General features: G+C 39.6%; 2 protein-coding genes across 2 annotated transcripts; both read right to left on the bottom strand.

Annotated features, from left to right (window-relative positions):
• Nucleotides 1–3339: 3339 nt before the first annotated feature.
• parietopsin lies at nt 3340–4648 on the bottom strand. Its single transcript, XM_055038217.1, is given in 6 exon segments — nt 3340–3484; nt 3608–3778; nt 3780–3871; nt 3977–4197; nt 4239–4438; nt 4611–4648. Coding segments are annotated over 6 exon segments (867 nt in total).
• A 763-nt stretch (nt 4649–5411) lies between these two features.
• nt5dc3 (5'-nucleotidase domain containing 3) lies at nt 5412–20015 on the bottom strand. Its single transcript, XM_055037744.1, has 14 exons — nt 19648–20015; nt 18861–19033; nt 18211–18285; nt 18071–18126; nt 17099–17189; nt 16874–17011; nt 15261–15321; nt 14990–15092; nt 11907–12008; nt 11700–11781; nt 10733–10819; nt 7747–7887; nt 7587–7651; nt 5412–7459 (listed from the first exon to the last, which is right to left on the bottom strand). Exons 1-14 carry the CDS (start codon nt 19928–19930, stop codon nt 7180–7182), a joined length of 1737 nt encoding a protein of 578 aa, XP_054893719.1. The 5' UTR covers nt 19931–20015; the 3' UTR covers nt 5412–7179.
• Between the last annotated feature and the right edge of the window lie 794 nt (nt 20016–20809).

Raw genomic sequence — 20809 nt, 5'->3', positions numbered from 1 at the left:
CTGCCGCATTCCTCGGTTCTGAGAGGCTAATCTAATCCTGTGTGTAGAAGAGGGCCCGCGTTGATCTGGCCACGTGTTTTTGGATCGTTATCCTGCTGAAAAGCCCGGTAATGATCCGTGCTGAGTTTTCTAACGGAGGTCGCCAGATCATGTTGTTTAAAATTTCCTATTTGGAAAGATGAATGATGCCACTCCTAAAAGGTTACCATGGTTACCCACCGAATCGATTTAGCATGAAGACAGCATCTCAGTATTGTTGAGCTGACTCGGTTGCAACAGGATGCTGTTCTGCTTCAGAGGTTGTTTTTCTTTTTTTAACCAAAAATCCAGCTTATCGTGTTTGTCCAACCTCTTGCATCACAGCTCCAGCTGATTTAAAATGTCTAAATATAACTCTAATAGCACAAAAGGCTGATGGTTTTTGAATATATATATATGCATATACCTGATCCATGTTGCATCTTCGTCTAAAAATGAACCTCTGTTAGACGTTTTTTAATCTGACAGAGGTTAGATTAAATCAAGTTTGGAAAAGTTTGTCACTGAAACACGAGTTAAGAGGACTGTCAGCCTTGATCATCGTTATAGAGCTCAGTGGAAATGATCACAAAGAGATTGAGATGTTCACGCTCTCCTGGATTAGGATTATGCCGTAAAAGGGGACTTATTTTAAGACTTCTCGAGGATCTACTTTTTCCTTTCTCACTCAGCGACGGTTCAATCTTCGCAGACGGTTTCGTCATTCCACGTCTGAGACAATTGGATATTTTGGGGCTTTCAAATTAAATCCGACTTTCTAAAAACACAACGGATTCGAATGAGCGTTGCCGACTAAATGCGAGGACAGACTCGGAAACACAACAGATGACGTCTCTGTCACTTCACCGCTGAAGCCTGGACGAAGTGAGGCTTCAGAGTGTTGGACTTGATTAAAGGTTCAGTTCTGTTCACATGATTTGTAGTGAAAAGGTGAATTGCTTTTTTTTTTCCTGCATACGGTTGAAATTATAGTTTGGCTCGCAAGTATTGAGATGTAATCACCATAAATGCAGTGCTGCACCTTTCTGTAAGTATTGATCAGAGAGCGAAGCTGATTTCTGCTGACTCTAATCTTTTTCTCTTTATTAGTTGTTTTTTTTTTTTGTATTCTTACATTAATAGCTCTTAAGAGAGGCTTTCAGATGCGACACAATCTAAAAATGTGAAACTCTTTTTCTTAATAGAGCTTCACACAGGGAATGAAACCAGGTACCTTTGCGTTTTCAGAAAAAAGAAGGTTTCAGTTCATTCCCGTTTGTCTGGCTGCGATGGCTTTGTTTGCTCTCATTAAATATGCACACAAATGGAAAATCACAGACGACAGCGACAGCTCACACCATTCAGTGTTTTTTGTGTCTTCTTTCAGCGCAGCGTGTGTCCAAACAAATCAGGGAAATTAAATAGTCTTCACTTGAGAACGTCCCACTGTTAAATAGACAAAGAAGAGCAAGAGCACCCGGTGGCGTGATGTGATTCATGGAACTGGCAAACGAAGAGTCGTTTTTACAAAGAGAGTCTAAGCAAAAACAAAACAAACCTGTTTCCAGTTGTATGTGCAACCTTGATAAATATGTGCAAAATCAATATCTTTAAACGTGAAACTGATCATTTCCTTTCAATCGTTTGCTTTTGTTTAGTTTTGGGTTTGTGCCTTACAGCTGATTAAAGCACAAGTCATTTTCTAAGACATTTGAATTGTTAAGGCCAACACAATTATTTTTTTGATGAGAAAAAGATCAGAACAAATAGAGTGCTGCCGTACCATTAGTGCTTCTTGTCTGCTCTGTTTTGCATGAATTCCTTTCTATCCCTTGTGGCCTTTGAGGCCGACTGGGAGGGGGATCAGTTCTGCTGCGCTGGCATTTATCTGGTTTGCATTGATCGTTGAGGTTCAAGTCAGATGCGTTTGCAGAGCAGTCAAACCCAATGATACCTCTGTCATTAAAGCAGGCGCCGAGGCCTGGAGAATGAAATCAGTAGCTGAGAGAGGGAGGCATGAAGTTCTCCAAAATGTCTTGACTTTGGTCTTGATAAGAACCTCGGACCAACATCAGCAGATGACATTGTCCCTCGAATCCTCACCTGCTGTAGAAAATACATTTTCAAATGAAAAACTTTCATCTGAAACAGGATATTTTTTTTCTCTCCACTTAATCCAGAGTAAGACATTTCTGCTCAGGTACAGGAACGAGATAACATGAATGCATCAGACGTATCCTGCATGTGGGACGGCTCTTCAACGGGCTTTCAACAGCACACTTTTCCCCCTCAGTTCAAGCTTTCACTAATTTGCTTGGACACAGCACTTTACGGACAGACGGCTTTTTGGCAATGATGTTTTGTGGCTTTCTGAACTCCGTGAGGGTAAGGCATAAAACATCTGTAAAGTCAGCAGTTTCCACCATCCAAGTACTGAATGCGTAAACGGTACTGAACACATTTCTGCTCTGAATATCCTTTTATTTTCATTTTCTGAGACACTGAATTTTGAGTTTTCAACCACTTTAAAGCTTTTATAAGAAATTATTATTTTCTTTTTTTTTTACAAATCTTGTTTTTCACATGTTTATTAAAACTACATGAGATGTATTTAAATGTGAAAAAAATTGAGCTCCTGTGTCTTCTCCTTATGGTCCTGCTCCGATGTGGAGAAATCCACTGCTGATTCATAAACAACCAATCAGAGCCAGGAGGAGGGTCTTAGTGCTGTCAATCAAGCTAAGACCCTCCCCCTTGCTCTCTGCCATGTTGCAGCTGTCGATGCTCAGTCTAGTTAGCATGGTCACCGATGATGACGGATAAACAGGTTTCCTGGAATGGTGAGTTGTTTCTCCCTCTGGCTCTGATTGGTCGTTTTTGACCGGGAGCGGTGCATTTTTGCGGACGGCCATAGCAGCTCAGTCAGGAGGTGGAGAAACTCAATCTTTTCACAGATTATCTCTCATATTGCACTGTCACAACATGGTAACAGTATGAACAAATGTGTGAAAAAGAAACATTTTTTTGTAAAGGTTACATATGGTAGCTTTCCTTAACATGGCCAAAAATAGGCCTTTAATCATGCATGAGTTTTACTTTCCAGACTGAATTCCCAAAATGAACAAACTTTTCGGAAAAACACTTCTATTCAGTGAGCTACAGCTGCAAAGCATTCGCACATTTTGGAAAGTTTCCCTGTAAATTTCACCCCCTCCCCCCTACACACACACACACATCACCCGTTCTCCACTCCGTGTCCTTGACAAGGCGCCAACAATCGCTGTCAACAATGGCACCTTGTTTGTTTTGGCTGCGGAGAAGTCACAGAGGCAACACCTTGCTACGCGTGCTGGCGCTCCTGCTCCTGGAAGACAGACAGCTCCCCCTGTTCAAGGAGCTCAGAGGGATGCTGACGCCGGCGGGGCCTCTGGGAACAGAACGCCTGCACGACAACACACTCACGGAACTGGTGGATGTAAACACGCGCACACACACACCTACACCTACACACACACACACACACACACTTTATTTATCCTGTGCTGTCAGGAAAATGCGTAGACAATTAAAAAAAAAAAACACCCCCCACCATCTCAAATGCACAGTGTTCCTGTTCACCTGTTTGTTGGAACAGAAGCAGATGATGGGGTTGTGTACCAGGCTGATTTTTACAAAGTACATGGGCAGAGTTGTAATGAGAGGAGGAACGCGCAGCTCTGGATCCATCGCTGACAAGGCCGAGCAAGGCGGCCAGCACACAGAGGGCTGTTATCATCGCCAGGACCACGGCGATGGCGTGATCATCCTCACTCTTCCTGGAACGGCCGCCTTGCAGCTCCAGGCTCCTGGTCAGCTGGTGAAAAGGACATTTGAGCCTTCATTAACACCTAGAATTTTAATTTAGAAGAGTGGAACAAGCAGTGATTTAAAAGTACTCTGTAAGTGGTGTGAAATCCACAAAGTCCATCTTTCTCAAGAATTTCAGCACATGGGAGTGGGAGTAGATGATGATGGTAACATGTACAATGAAACAGAGGAGTGTGTGCAGATTGAGGCAGCTGTAGTTGCTCCACAACCTCTCCTCCCACGCCAGAGAGCAGGACATCTGGACGCCTTCGGGACTGTAGGAGCTTTATAAGTGATAAACTGGAGGTTTATCAAGATTTTTCTTCCCTAAATCTACACACGGATATTTTAGATCTCTTTTTTCCCCCACACACTGAAGTGATTCACAGAAAATCCCTGGAAAACACAGGGAGCGTGGCCTGCAAAGTAGGATCCCTGGTAGTTTGTGGCGGTGGCGACCAGCGAGCCACGTGTGGCGATCATGAGGATCAAGATGTTCATGGGCTGCAGGAGAGACGTGTTCCTCAGCATCACAGCTATCACCAGTTTGTTGTTAAAATCTGAAAACACCGTGCTGACATGGTTTCGTCTGACATCTCAGGTTGTGCATCTGTCTGATTGAGAAAGCCCCACCCAAAAAATAAAAACAAAAGCAACACGGGAAATTGACTCTTGACACGATTAGCATGGATTAAACCTCCTTAACCCAGGGCTGTAATTGTAAGACTGATAAACAGCAATCAGACCTCAACACTTTTTTTCCTGAAAACTTAAAAGCTTCCATTTTGAAGGAACAAATAAGCAAATATATAAAGTATATAAATATTTGAGCAGAGCCTAACAAATATTCAGTCAACGCAATCAAAGATGAATGTAATTACTGCAGTGAAAACACTTAAAGAATGGAGAGGAAGCATTTTGATGATGAAACGACGCGTAAAATTACAAACAAATCACAACAAACTACGACGCAAAGGTTATTGCCACCAAAAGTTTATTTAATGAATCCCTTTTACATGATGTATCAGTGCTTGACATGATTTTATGTCAGGATTTGTAAAGAAATAAATTTTCCTATTCTTGTAAAATCCACATAACCTCAGATTAAAAAAAAAAATCCTTTTATGAAACAGCAGCATCCACAACGATAATCGACCACCAATCGTCTAAAATGAAACATACAGGCTGAATTTGGTGTAAATTGGCGAAACCAATAATAAAAAAACAGATCCTAATACGTCAGTCAACGTGCACAAAATCAAATGAACCAAAATACTGCATAATATCAGCCAAATAAAAAAACGACACGTCCTGCAGAAATATGAACAACAGATTAAGGCAATGGAGTAATATAATGTTAATGTAAAAACTCCCATTTCACCAGGGAAGGCAAGAGACAATAAGGCAGAAACACAAATGCAGGTTAAGCCCTATGTGTGACTGCCCCCTATTGCTCAAGATAGGTAAAATCCATCTATTCTATTAAATAAATCTAACCCACTCTCAGTTACACACACACACACACCACACACACCACACACCACACACACACACACACACACACACACACACACACACACACACACACACACACACACACAAACAAATAAACCCACAGGCATTTGGCTTAAAAATAAATAGAGCCAGTGCTTCTTAAGACAATTAATCTGAAAGGACTGAAATAAATAACATGTTTAAAGAAACCACAGTTTGAACTTCTGTTACACTTTAAAGGGCATATACGTCAGAGCAAAAAAAAGAAGAAAAAGAAAAATCTTGAACACGTGAAACTTAATGATTCACTTTTCCGTCATAAGTTGATTTAAAACACATATTCTCTCATGCTTCCACATATCATCTGTAGCCAGATGGCGGATGGAAGTGTGGCTGATCATGAGCAACACAGAAAAACAATGGAGAGGGCAAAACTGGGCAAACGTAGATGAAAAAGAAAACTTTCTCCTCACCCACCAAAACTGTCCCACAATTTCTCCCCAGGATTAGGAAACAATTTTTAATCTCAATTATGTATTCTCCAGGCTTGTAGGGAGATTTCATAGCTCAACCAAGTAGCCATGTTACTTTCAGCTGTTATAGGAATTCTGTATTTATCAGACATGACTTAAAATAAATTTGACTTTGCAATTTTGAGAATTGGGGCTCTGTCTCTTTAAGAAGCTCCTGCTCTTTCCAATAGTCTGCCTTCAGCACATCAAAAAAACCTTCCTCCATCAAGCCTTCGGGAAGTACCGTATTTTCTGGTCTATAAGTCGCTGCGGAGTATAAGTCACACCAGCCATAAAATGCATAGTAAAGAAGAAAAATACATATATAAGTCACCCTGGAGTATAAATCGCATTTTTGAGGGAAATTTATTTGATAAAATCCAACACCATGAACAGACAGGTCAATTTGAAAGGCAATAAAAATAGAGGCAACAATAGGCTGAATATTGTACGTCCTCTTGCGGTTTAGCGTGAAAATAACATGTGACATGATATAATGATGTGTTAATTTCCACACATAAATTGCTCCGGCGTATAAGTCGCACCCCCTGCCAAACTATGAAAAAAACTGCGACTTATAGTGCAGAAAATACGGTAGTTTTATGATGAGCTAAGCAGTTGAGCAGTAATCTGGAGGAGATGTGTGGGGGAGTACCACAATGGCTGCCACAGGAGGCTAAAAGATTTCCCAAACATGCATGAAAGAATCAAAGCAACCCTCTAGCTTTGTATTTGATGAGGGAATAACATTATAATATGACATAAAGCTTTAAAAGGTTGATTTTACATAATACTGCCCTGAAAGAACCTGGACACAACACAATTTATGATGCGGCTCAACCACTAGCATAAGCACGGACACAACTAAAGCCACTCCACTTTCTGTTGTGTGTGAGCCAAATGAAGGAGAGAGCATTTGATCATTTTAGATTGGAGACTTGTTGCAGCCAAACAACACGCTCCTCTGAGAAAATCAGCTGTGGGTTGACTTATAGAGTTTGAGTATGAAGAAAGCATGTGTCCTCAGAACAATATTCTTTGACAGAAGAACCTACCAGGGTTTTTAACTGTGGTAGGTGCGACAGTTAAAATGTACTTGTTTTGTTTCTTTCGCATTATTTTGCTTGATACTTTAGACATGGAATTGAAGATCACTCATGATCTACAAGCCTGAACACAGTTGAGGTGAAAAAGAAAAAAAAAGACATATGCACATTTAAAATACAAACTACTTCTAAAATACACTTCTTAAAGCATTAAATTAAGAGATTGACCGTTCAATCTTTAACTCTTACACTTTCCTGTGTGATCAGACTCTGCTTCGGTCCTGAGGCGTTAGAGGAGGAGGAGGAGAAGAAGAAGTGACCCCAAATCCAGAAGAATTTTGTTCCGGCCAAAAGGGCGCCTCGTGCTGCAAAGGAGTGCGTCGAGGAAAAAAGGTGTGCTGGAGGTCGTAGTTGAGCATGCAGCTGATGGAGGCCATGTAGATGTCGGCGAAGCGGGAGAGTCGGCGCGAGAAGTAGGTGGGATTGTGGTAGGTGCGGAAGAGGCTGCCGAACTGAGCGTTGAAGATGTCCTTCGTCTGCGGCCTGCCACGAAAACAAACGCAATTAAGACGTGGGCACTTCCTACTGCAGCCAAGTTAATAATGCAGGGTTTTTGTTTTTTTTTTTTGCTAAAGCCAAATCTTTTCAGATCAAATCCGTCTTAGATTACTTCATGGCTTCTCTTTCTTTGATCCACTCCTCAACGACAGCTTGGGTCGCTGGATCCCGGTGCGCCTGTTTAGACAAAACCCCGTGCACGTTAAAATGAAAGAAGGAAACACGGGGCAGCATAAGAAGATGAAATCGAATGTTTGCAATGGTCGTCTGACCTGCATCTGTTCAATCAGTACGGTCAGCGCCTGCAACCAGGTCATCATGTGGACGTACTGCGGCGTGTTCATGATTTTTATCTCCTTCCGCAGCTCGGGGATGATGGCGCCTGTCCTCCAGCCGTGTTTCAGAGTCAAATCCTGAAGAAAATCAAAGTTGAGTCAAAAGCATGTGAGCTGCGCCAATTAATTGCAAGAAATTTGTTACAAAACAGTAAAGTGGCGACATAATGCTTAGGTAAACTTTAAGAGGAAATGTCAATAGACACATTTTCAGCTGGTATGGGATCTGATGAGATACTCAAAAATACCTGAGACGCAGTTGGAGAGCATTTTTGTGTAATTGAATCAACTCTGCCGTAACCTGAAGACATTTCTCCACTGTGCCTCTTTACAGCCATTATCTCCTTCTCTCCATCCAGGGGGTCTGACAGTAAGTTGTGGTCAGTATAAACCACAAATGTCAACTTCTATTGCTCTAAACAAGCTCGACAACATAATTGACTCATGGCTGCTGGCCACCGAGCAGGCTTCATGCCAGTGATGTAAATTGTTTCTTTCAGTATCACTCTTCACAGCTGATCATGCATATTTATAAACACATCTCCGAAGCACTTAAACCCTGCGATTCCAAATAATATATTGGCAGAAGTTGGCCTGGCAGTGACAAACGAGCCGCTTTTAGAAATAAGAATTGAATAAAGTGGAGTGATACTGACGCTCTGACATTTAACAATTTGCGCAGATAAAATAAACAGGAGATAATGCATTTTAGTGTCCATTACTCCATTTCAAACATTGAGCTAGAGTCTCAGTTTGTGCGTCAGTTAGCAGAAGGAATCAGGACCAGCGTTAGTAAAGCTTTGTACTTTTAGTAATAAAATAATAATAAAAACTTTATTAAGTCTGCAGGGTCCCAGTCTTCCTCTAAAGAGTTCTAGTCAAAACAATTTTTTTTTTTCCAAACACGCAGTTAACAATTTGTCAGAGTGGACGCAGTTATCTATGCAAATCGGGATGTGGCATTTTTTATTTCACACGTTTAAGTGAACGACGCATACTGTAATAATCTAACCCCCAAATTCTGAAAACAGAAGATGTTTTAACACGATTCCAAGTTGGGACGTGACTATGTTTCACTTCAAGTGCCTTTGAGGAAAACACGACGGCCAACAACACGAGGGAAAAGGTTTTGGAGAGATGAAAAACGTGTCGCCTTAGGAGTGAAAGTCATGCTGTTGTGTTTTCATTACTTTTTTCCACAAGATAAATGATTACAATTTTTCTTGTTGTCTGAAAAAAAAAGTGCCATTAACTGTGACACAGTCATGTCAATTTTTTTTTTAGAAAAGCATTACAAAGCCGCAATGTTCAGCTCACTCAAAACAATGGCTTTGCTTCATATCCATAGCAGAAATTAAACACCCTAACCTGCTACAGTGGTGAGTCCATTTTGTTTTCTTTCCCAGGAGCTGCAAATATGTTTGTAACACCAAGACAAGTCTTATCTTCTTCTTCTGCAGAAAGTCAGTAACCACCTAGGCACTCTATCTCTTTTAGGCTCGAAAATGCGCTGTGTGCGCACTCTGAGAGGGCTCAGAAATTATGTTCAGCAAAAGATTTCAACATTCTGATTATTTTTTATCTCTATTATTCATCAAAAATACCAGCAGGAGAAAAACGCCCATATAAACTGAACCTTTACTTGTGTTCTTGCTTGGTTGCTTTACTATTTTATCTTGTACACTGCAATCTGTTCCTGTGATGTTATCACAGGAACATTCTTTTTGCCAACACCATCAGAAAATTTCTGGGCCACGTGGGACGCCAAAACGCGGTGTGGAACAGCAGTTTTCCTCTTTTTGGTATTCTTTCTGGAATTTCATCCAACATCAAACCAAATAGAACGTCTTGAAAATAGTAAATGGCCTGTAATTGTAAGCCTGTCGTGATAACAAATTTTGCTGGACGATAAATTGTCCCAGAACTTATTGCAATGAATGATAATATTGTTGTTTTGAGAGCAGTTTCGAGTAAGATAATGATAATAAACGCATAAAAATCCAAGAACTCGTTCTCAAAGATCAATACATTTCAATTCTAATGAATGTTTTAAACACTGGAACTGGAAGACATGTGGAATATCCAAAATAAATAAAGAAAACCACAGAAACAACAAATAACATAAATTACGAAGTCTCTGCAAACAAAATTATCTTTCAAAAAAAGAAAAATAGTTTCTTGTTTTTTGTTGTTTTTGAGACAAAACGCCAGACTGAAGACTTTCATCATTCGGCTTTTGGTGAAAAGAGAGAAAAACAATAAATGAAGCCAATGAAAATTTCTGAGTTTCTTTTAATCTATCGTGTGATTAACTGATTTATTGTTTATTGTGACAGGCCTACGTAGCTGAACAGTAAAGTCATTCACCCATTCAAACTGGCAGCCTACTGGCTGCAGGACGAATGCCTGACTGAATTTTCATCGCTCTGATGACTTGAACACATGCCAAGTACCTGAACAGGTGACGATGTTAAAGCGTATACTGTGTTTTGGGTGTGGTGCACAGCAGCACACCACAAACATGGGGATGTAATTAGTTAATTTCCAGCTTTTGGTTAAACAGGTCTGCTCGGTTGAGATTCGACGTTAACTTGTGCTGCTCCTCATGAACCTCTCTGGTCTTCACTGATAATGAGCTGATTGCTCCTGCATTTGTGTCGGCAACGTTTCTGAATCTTATCTGATAATCCCAGAGTCCCGCAGGGGTGTTATTGTGAACGGCAGAAAATTGAATGGAATGGTAAATATGGGCCGTGGACGACAGGGAAGATTAAACAGCCAGAATCTGTCTTTTCAGCTTGGAGGATTACACACTTCTCTGTGGTAAAACAAGACTCCTCTTTTTGCTCAAATCCCAAACAGCAACAGTCTGTGTAGATAAAATTAGCTAAAATTAAATCAAATGTGTGTGGATGAAGCTTACTGCCAAGTCACTGTAAATGTGATCTCCAAAGTAAAGCACTTTGGATCCCCTCCAGCCAGTGAGTCTGAGAAACTCGTAGAGGTTTCCCTGTAGAGCAAAGAAAAAGAAAAAATATATATATCAAATAAAACAATGAAACTGTTATATCAATGCATGTGGCCACAGCAGGAAATTCACACAAGAAACTGCTGGATTTTTTCTCTGAGCCAAATCCTTTAGGGAGTGAAGTTGGACGGTTTTAACGAGACACTGGATCAGAAATCTGAGAAGTAAAGAACGACCTCATCAGATTTCACTGAACCTCTTGCACTATATCAAATACAGAATAGAAAGATGATGAACAATCGCAGAAATGTCAGCGATCGTTTTCACAGAAGAAAACATTTGCCTTCTAGTTGCCAAATTGTTAGCATTTCCATGTCCATTGTTTATTTCATTCCCTTAATAATAAATATGAATAGCTCATGTAACAAATACAAAAATGGAAGTGGAAAAGAACAAATGAATAGTAAGCATGAGCTAATAGAGGCAACATAGACAGTGCAGCGTGTTCATGTTATATTAAGACAATTCAGCTCATAATTCAATAAATATTCTATCAAACTTCTCTCTGAATGCTGGATTCTCTGCCTATGGCTGACAAATTATCCCAAATTTAACTTTTATTACTTTATTGGTCATTCCCAAGAGATTAAAGACGAGGTTTCATCAAATTGGTCGGTTTTAATGCAAACTTAAACTCAAAACTATATAAGTTTACAGTAATCCAGGATAAGAATGATTCTTTTCAACATAGTCTTCATTTTAACCAGTATACAGTTGAACTCATCTATTGACAATATCGACAAAGTGCTAAATTATGCATCAGTTCACATTTGACCAAACACTGAGTTAGTAAAACGCTCTAAAATTGGAGTTAATTGCAGTTTTTTAGACTGTATAAAATATGAATTTTCAGACGCAGTACCTGCTTGTAGATCTCCCCTTTCTCCAGCCTGTGAATCCTGTCCCACAGTAACACACCTTTGTCTGTCACCCGCCTGAAGGGTCTGCGGAAGAAAAGCAGAAAGTGCAAATTGTCAATAGCTCAGTTAGAAACAGTCCAAACAACAGCAAGCAGAACAATCATATATTCATGAGAACACAGGAGAAGCCGCTCAGAGAAAATACTTACTTTCTTCTGTCGTTGAAGAAACTGGGTTTATCGGCCTGGACAATAACGACGTCAAACAAGTCTCTCCAGTCTTTTCCCACAATGTAGCTCATTCCACGATCCCTGATGAGAACAAGGATCACTTGGGATGAGAGTCTATAGATACCTCCAGGTGTGAGGAGGAGTAAGCAGTACATGGTCACAGTGCTGGTCAAGTTGCATCACTAACATTTTTTCACAGACACACGGACCACAGTGTGTGTCGACCTATGAAAACAAAACAGCCGGGAAATAGCTGCTTAGATGTACTGGCACAACTTTTTATTCACTACCATCTCTTGCAACATTGTTATTACTTCACTACTAGTACCTTTGATTTTAAGGTACCGTGAAGAAGAAAGGCTAAAAGACAGCAGGGAAGACAGTTTATCGCTTTGAAAGCCACAGACTGAGACATGAAGGTATTATGCAGAGATAGTCAAAAGATAAGATGCCTGAAGCACGTAGAGATCTCAACTTCAAACTGGATCTGCTATAAAGAGGCATAAAGTGAAAAAATATGCCAGTAAAAGAAAATAAATAAGGACGTAAGACAAATTAAACAATATTGCCAGAAAACAACACCAAGTTAAGCTAAAAAAAAAGGAACCAAAAAAATCCATTTTTTTTTTTTGGTTCCTCATATAAATCTAGGAGGGTTGAGTTGATTCTGTTAATTTATTACACCTGAGAACAAAAAGAGACCATATCTACTGAACTTTGCCCTATTTGGTCTTCACCTCAAAAGAAGGGAGAACAAATTTATTCTTAAAGGAAGTTTGCTGCTGGCTAAAACTGACCTTCACTTCCTGCTGGCTTCTCATCACAAACACTGCTGCCACTCACCTTGCAGGCTGTATTCACAATACCAGATATGCAGTTTTTTTGTTATACATCCAATGTGAGTTTTCTATAGCTAAAGACAAGAAAAAATGTTGAAACAGACTTGAAGACTGAAACTTTGAGTCTGTAGCGTTGGGAATACTTCAATCATCTCTTTATAAACTAAAATAACTTGATGTCTAATACCTAAACCATCACTAGATGGTCATTGACAATATTTCCATACGGTAGAATATGAGTAAAGTGTAGAAATAATGACCTTAAATTGTTGTTTATCGAAGTGTCTTGTCCCCCTATGAACATGTTCGGAAGAAAATCTCATGAAGGTGCGCTCTGTTTCCTATCCCAAAATAAATCCAGGTAAGAAACAATCAAAACGACGTGACCTTTGAACCATACATGCAGCACTTAGGAACAAGCCAAAGACCTTCAAACTGTAGGAAGATTCTCCGAAACTTGTATTATCAAAAAGTGGCAGTGACCATCAATCTTTTATGTCTCCTTTTAATCATTTCTTTTGTTTCAAGTTCAAAAGTTTAATTTTTGTATCATTTTTGTTTCAATTTCAAAGGTTTTATTTTCATCATTTTTGTTTGTTCAGCATTTGGTCAGTGCCTGTTGTTTCTAAAGTGCATTATAAACAGTCGGTGTGGCTGTGGTAGAGTGTGAAAGACAAAACAGATTTTATTCAGTGGCGCGAGAATGAAGAGCATAGTATTTTCTAAGGCAGAAAATTCTATGCTTGCCATAGTATTTTCTGTGTCACAGCTTTTACAAGAGCACATTTTATCAATTTAAACATCAATATTTAGGGCCAGCCCAGCTTTAAAGCAGACCATAGAGGGGTGACAATATTTCCTCCCTAATCGATAGCTTTTTCTACCCTATGGCACATCAGCAACCGCTTCTCTGCGGCTCGGTGTGGGCGTTTCATCTATTTGTACAAAACCTGGAGAACATGCAGCAGTTAGACACAAACTACATACATTTACAGAAATGACAGTAGTTATACTGCACTTTACTGGTGTGTGTTTTTTCTTTTTTATCCTAATTGGCCACTTTGCAGTACCATTTGGCCATCTTTGCAGCAGTTTTTCCTCTTACTTACATGCCCTGCTTTCCAAGCTAATTCCTACATTGTTGAGGCAAATTACAGATTGAGCTCGTTTTCCAAAGACGCCTGAAGATGTATGTTGGAACAAACCGCCAACCCCACCGCCCGCTGGAAAATGTGTTGAGCGTGTGCTCTAAACTTCATTCATCAAAACTTGCATTTACATAGCAATTTGAAACACGCCATTAATAAATATTTAAGAATCGACTAATTTCAGTGTGTGTACTCATCTCCCTCCTTATTGCTTTGATGACTTAATATTAAAACAAGGACATCGCTTCATTGCTTTTGGGCTTTAGATAATCTTTTGAAGCTCAAATTCCCAACTGCTCAATTTGTGCACACAGCTTTGACTTCAAAGGACTTCATGGTCGATGCGAAAGTGTGCAGAATAGTAAGTATTGGCACTCTGATGTGTGAGGCCCGCTGCACACGGTGCCTCTCAAAAGTATTCAAACCCGCTGAACCTTTTGAGACTGGAGCGCTGTCGGTTCAAGTTTTCTTCCTAGTCTGATGTGTATTTAGATCATTCATCAGCCAACTCTGAGCTTCCCTGAACCTCCTGAAGAGAAGCAGCTATGTGATGATGTCATCCCCCATGACTCAGCATGGAGATGATGTTTTTCTTAATGTGAAGTGTTAGCTTTTTATGTTTTGCACGTAAGCAAAAAAAAAAAAAAAAAAAAAAAAAACCCTCAATTTTGGTCTTAAGCTATAAACTTCTTCATTCCAGATGTTTTTTCCTTCTTTTTGATGTTGTTTGTTCATTAATGCTTGCTAACAAACTCCTTTATACTGGGATTAAATTATGCACACCTATTGATTAAATAAGTCACTATTGAAGGGAAATGACTTTACAAATTTCAGGAGTATCAGATTGAAGATTGGAACTGTGAACGTTTCAGTTTTTCAGATTTGAATGCAATGCACGCTTTTAATTCTACTTCACAATTAAGCGCCACTCAAAAAATTCCAATAAAATACAAAAATCCACAAAAACGGGGTAGCTGTTGGAACTCTATGAACACTGCAAAACAACTCCATAAATTCAACATTACTACAGCAAAACATTACTCGCCGTGAACAAACATGGCTTAATCTTACTCACACAAAATCAAAAGGGCTGTTGGTGATGAGAAACATCTTCTTTCCGTGCGCCGACAGCTTCTTCAACACAGCATGGCTTTGCTCACCATAGCAAATGTATTTTCCTAAAAAAAAAAAAAAGAAAACAGAAAAAAGAGGGGTCAATAGTACCAATCTATTGTGCTTTCTGTTTAAAAAGCATGACCTCTCAATGCTGAAACGATATGTTTGCACCTTCTGAGATAAGGCAGTATCATTTCTCAAACAAAAGGAAATGTGTTAAGGAATGTTACCAATATCCGCCTCCACAGCTCGATACATAATGCCCTTGACATGGACATCTCTGATAGCTTCCTGCGAGGAAGAAAAGCAAACAGCACTCAGCCAGAAAGTCAGTGACACACAATTAGCATTCAGCTCTGACAGCAACTTTACTCTGTAAATAAACAGTTTGCTTGAAGCGCAAGAAGTCGTTCTTGAATACAAATGAAACAGGAAGAAAGCCGGAGTTTCGGAGCTCTGTTGTCACAGCGAGAAAACTTTTGAACCGACGACTCTGCAAAAAACACGCATACACTTGTGGGGAAACCTAAAACCTCCATCATATTCAAAGACTAGCTGACGCAATAAAACATTTAAAAGAGCAAAAAGTTTCAAAAAACGTAAAAGGTCAAAACTGAATCATAAAGCGGGAGGCAAGAAAGAGATTAAGGAGGGCGTCCTTGAAAAGATGAGAGGGATTCTTCAAACACAGCACACGTGTGTGTGTGTGTGTGTGGAGCTTTTAATGACAGCTATCTGTCAAAAAAATGCTTTAGCGTCACTGAGAACAGACAGCAGCAGCATGACAGCAGGCCTCAGAAGGAAAACACGGCGTTGATTTCTCACCGTTCCTCCTGTGAAGTAGCAGAGCCATGTGGCTGGTGGGGAAATTGCTCGTCTAAAATTAGACAGTGATTTTTAGCCGTGCTAAAATTAAGACGGCACAGGACGGCTGGAGTGTCGCAGAGAGCTGCAACGTGTAAGTACAGCAACGCTCAAGTACTATTAGTCTGGGATAGCTATTTATACCCCTAAAGCTTTATACATATTTTTATTACAATCACAAACCTAAATGCGTTTTAGAATTATTTTGTGAATCTGTGACAAACACAGAGTAGTGTGATAAAGAATATAATGTTTATAAATGTCAGAAAAATGTGTAAGAGTGTCACAGTAAGCCAATACTGACCAACATGAAAAGGCCATCTGTGGTGGGAAACTGACACTGAGTGAACACAACTTCTTCCCTGCAGGAAAATGGTAGTGGCAGCATTATTCTATGAGGTTCTTCCCTTTTTTTGATGAAAAGATAAATTCAGAGAAAACTGAAGAAAGCCTGTCGGAAAGCATGAAGATTTTCCTCTTCAAGCTTTGCAACAACCCCAAGCAAACAGCACAATGGACACTTTAGAGATCAAAATGTTACGATCCAACTCGGAGTCGGTGGCGAGACTTGAATATCTGTTTTTACAGATACCATCCATCTGATCTGAGTGAATTTAGCTATTTTGCAAGGACGAAATAAAGAAATATGTGCGAAGCTGCTGGAGGGAGGCACAACCCTCACCGTTTGCGGCTGGAATTGACGGAGAAAGATGGCCCTTCAAAGAATTTCCTCATGAAGGCTGAATAAACATGTGCACAACCCCTGCACATAACCATAAAATGATTATGAAACCACATTCATAATCATTTTCATCTCACTTCACTGATGTACACAATTGTAATGTAAAAAAAAACACAGAAATGTTCAATTGTTTTGAAATGCACTGCATGGTGGCATTCTAAATACAGACAGACGCCGGCACCCGCAGATGCAACCATGGATAGAAAGAATGATGCAACCAAGACGAGGCGCATTTACCTTTACGTCTTTGTAGAGATGGACTGGCTCGTAATCGATGTTGTGCCTCATGAAGAAGTCGTTGACACAAGACAGGAGCGTCATCTCCGGCAGCGAGAATATGTCCATGAACTGCTTCATGGTGTGGCCATGTGTACTCTGCAGGACAGGCGCTCATCATCACTGTGTACATTTGAGGCTACAGCAGCTCAGCTAAGAGCTAGAAAGTGTGCAAATGAGCTTCACCTTGCCATAAAAGTCGCTCATAATCTCAAGAGGAACATGGGAGCCTTCATACATGGCAATGACTTCCTGGTCAGGCACTGGATGAAGACCTCTGCAGAAAAAAAAAAAAAAAGAGTCATTTTAGTAATCGGTTATTTTATTAATTATTTTGAGGATTAATCAGATAAATAAATTGGCCCGTCAATATACCATCTCAAATCCAATAAACTATGCAGATGAACTAATAATTCAACTTGTTTTTTAAATATTAACTTTATTGCGTTACATGCAACACCGTGGCATTCTTTCAGTGTACGCTTGATCATTTGTAGCAAAGAATGCATCTGCAACTAAAAAATACTTCTAGCATCAACATGTGAAAATCTCAGCTCTATCTGCTTGATATGATATAAATACAATGTAGGGCTAATTTGTTGATGAACATATTAATAAGTGGATAGCAAAAAATGCTTATTGGGAATTTTTTTTTGTTTTGCTTTTTTTTCTTCGGAATTTTATGATATGAACCAGAACACCTTGCGACCCACTAGGGACAAACATGTAAGATAATGGATGTTGAACTGGATGAAGCTAAATCTATTTAAGGAGTTTTAGCTTAGACAGGTGTTATTTAACCTTAGATCCAAAATGTATATGTTTTTGTTTGGTTTGAGCTTAATTAATGGCCCTGAGAATGTTGTGTTTTCAGCAAAAGGCCTTTTTTTGAGTCCGGGGTGATTGATTGCTAAATTAGTTGACAATTATTTCAATCATCGATTCATCACAATTACTCTGATTAATCGTTTCAGCCTTGACTCAACAACCTTTTCTGAAAAGATTTATTGGTAATATCTTAGATTTTTATTTCCTATAAAGACACGCGTATGTTGAAAATCTTAACCCTTTACTCTTTGTGACATGAGAAAAACTTCCTATCCTAAAACCATCAAGCAAATAAATGTTAAGATTTCCCTCTACACTCGAGGAAAATACCTGTACACAGTTCCCAGCTGGATGTAATGAAAGGCATCGATCTTCATCAGGAGTGCCTGTCGCAAATCAGATCAATAATTTTAACACGGCAACTCCATCTTTAGCCGATCCTTACGATTTTACAGAGAACTTTCTCTCACCTTCTGGACATCGTAGTGAAGCCCTCTTACTGCAAAATCTGGAATATACTCATACTTCCGCAAATCCTCTGGATACTAATAATCATACAAAGTTCAAGGTGACAACAGTGGTTAACACAACTCTAATACAGGTAACATATGAGGTGACATCCCGGTCTAAACAAGAGCTGCACAATACTTCAAATTTGATTCGCACTGTGTCAGTATCACAATCACACACAAAAAAAACTTCTTGGATGCAATATTTGATTGCATACTATGTTTCAAATTCTGCATGGGCAACAAAGAAAAGAGCTAAAAAACAAACAAAAACAATGTGGGTTATTCTTAATCAATACCGACATCACTGTATTCAGAAAAAGAATTGCAATTAGATGCTTTTCTGATATTGAGAAGCCCGAGTTAAACTTTAAAACAAATTTAGAAAACCCACAATACAGGGTTCCTGTTAATTTAATATTTATATTTTCTGACTTTATTTATCTTTTGAAATTCAAATATCTGTCATCTAGAGAATGAAACAGGGAAGAATGTTTCCAGATTCTTAATATTTTAGTCAAATCCTGTGGTCACACAAATAATTAGAACCCCTTATTGTACATTTCCTTTAAACTTTTGTTTTCTGCAGTCAACCCCGTCAGGCGCCTCACCCGGTGGTTGTTGATGAGAATGTCCCGCGCTATGTCAAAGATGAGTGTGTGGAGGTGGCTGGAGTAGAAGGCCAGGGTGTAGTCGTAGTCGAAGCCGTAGATCTCGATGTCTCGTAGGCTCATCTCATTGTTTGCAAAAATGGTGTCGGGATCAACGGCGCTGGTGGATATTACTAAGAGGAAAAAGAAATTATATTGTCAGAATTTTTATGACAATTTTAAAAAATGCTTTAATTTCATCCAACAAGGCACTTTAGCAGACATCAACAATATAAAAAAATGGATGATCTGTTCTCTAGTTTGAAATACAGAAATGCTGCCAAACAGACAAATGCCTCTTTTTGGGATTCAAGTTTCTTTTTATGCCTGCTGACCGGCAGTGCTCAGTAATAGTTCGGGGCAAGTCTGTGTCATTATAAATAACATTTATTTATAAGAAATGAATGACAGCCCTTCGTGCAAGGTGATGCCAAAAAATGGTCCAACGCCCATGACTACATTGAATTTTATTTGCTGATACGTTTTATTTTTGAAACATTGGTCGACAAATGATGTAAGTTAAATTTGATTTCAATTAAAAACTGTCCACAAACCCTAAAAAAAATACAGAAAGGACAAAGAAACTATCAAAAAACACTTAAGATTTGTGATATTTTGCCTTCATAACAGTAGACATAACTTCTCTTCACAGAGGCTCTCAAAGCAAAGCTGTAAGGCGGTTCGTTAGATCAGCGTCACAAAGCTAGAGTATTATTGTATTTAAGATACTGATGTTAGAGCAGCATACCCTCTGTCTGTCTTTTAGTCTCACTGTAGACGGACCACAGCCTCTCTGTCGGGTCCTGACCCTCTGAAGAGCTGCTGCTCGCAGATGCTGCGCAGTTTTTGGCTCCGCGCTGCTGGAACAGCGGCTGGACGCCGGCTCCTCCGCAGGAGACTGCCTTGAAATTCCTCTTCCACCAGCCAGACCTGAGCGGGTGGTTGGGTATGAGGCTACGGAAGAGACCCGCTCTCCACAGACACTCCGTGTGTTTCACCAGAGACGGAAGGGACCGAGACAGGGGCGCCATTGCGGTGTTCTCTGCGGGACGAGCGGTTCGGAGGGCGCCGTGAACTCCCAGTCCGCCGCATGTGGGACAGGCTCTTCTGTAAATACCGAAACTGTCCCTGTGTGGTTGCTCTGACGTCACTTCCGTGTTTCTAAAGGCTCACAGCCAATGGGAGGCCGATGCGTCCGGTGTTCCGCCTGCTCGGTAAACACAGGGGGAAAAAAAGAGAAGTATTTTAGATGCAGAAAATCACAGATGTGTTTTAGATAATCTGATTATCTAAAACACAGTGTTGCACCTTTCTAGACATTTAGGGGAAAATAAATATTAATTTGATAAAAGTTTAATAGAAGTAAAAAAAAAAAGTTATATATATTATACATTTACCGTCCTTTTTATGACAATTAAAAATATATATATTTTTTTAAAAGACATGGCTGAGAAAAACCTATAAAACCAAATCCCGCTCTGAATTAATTAAAAAGAGATAATGATCTAAAATGAAACCCAGAAAACTATAAAAATATATAATGTGTTCTTTTGTCATCTTACATTCACATTCATCATCCATCTATTTTCTGCACTTGCTTCGTTTTTGCATGTAAGGGGGGTTTGGTGGAGAGAACCATCTCCAAAAGTTAGACCCTGGATAATAGAAGTGAAAACAATGAGTAAATCATTTAATGCTTTATTCAACTAGTACAAGGCAAAATCTCCAGTGAAGACTTTGACAACTGAAAGATTTACTTTTATTTTTTCAGAGTTGCTAGTTATATCCATCCATCTATTTTCCGATCACCCTTCTCCCTAACGGGGTCGGGAGTTGCTAGTTATAGACTGACTTAAAATGTTGAGTTAAAGCACATAGTTTCGAAGGGCAGACATGTCCTTTTTGTGGAG

Source organism: Poeciliopsis prolifica, unplaced genomic scaffold, assembly GCF_027474105.1.
Source record: "Poeciliopsis prolifica strain line A6 unplaced genomic scaffold, Auburn_PproV2 SCAFFOLD001, whole genome shotgun sequence".
Classification (NCBI taxonomy): Eukaryota; Metazoa; Chordata; class Actinopteri; order Cyprinodontiformes; family Poeciliidae; genus Poeciliopsis; species Poeciliopsis prolifica.
This window is presented reverse-complemented; position numbering and strand designations above follow the sequence as displayed.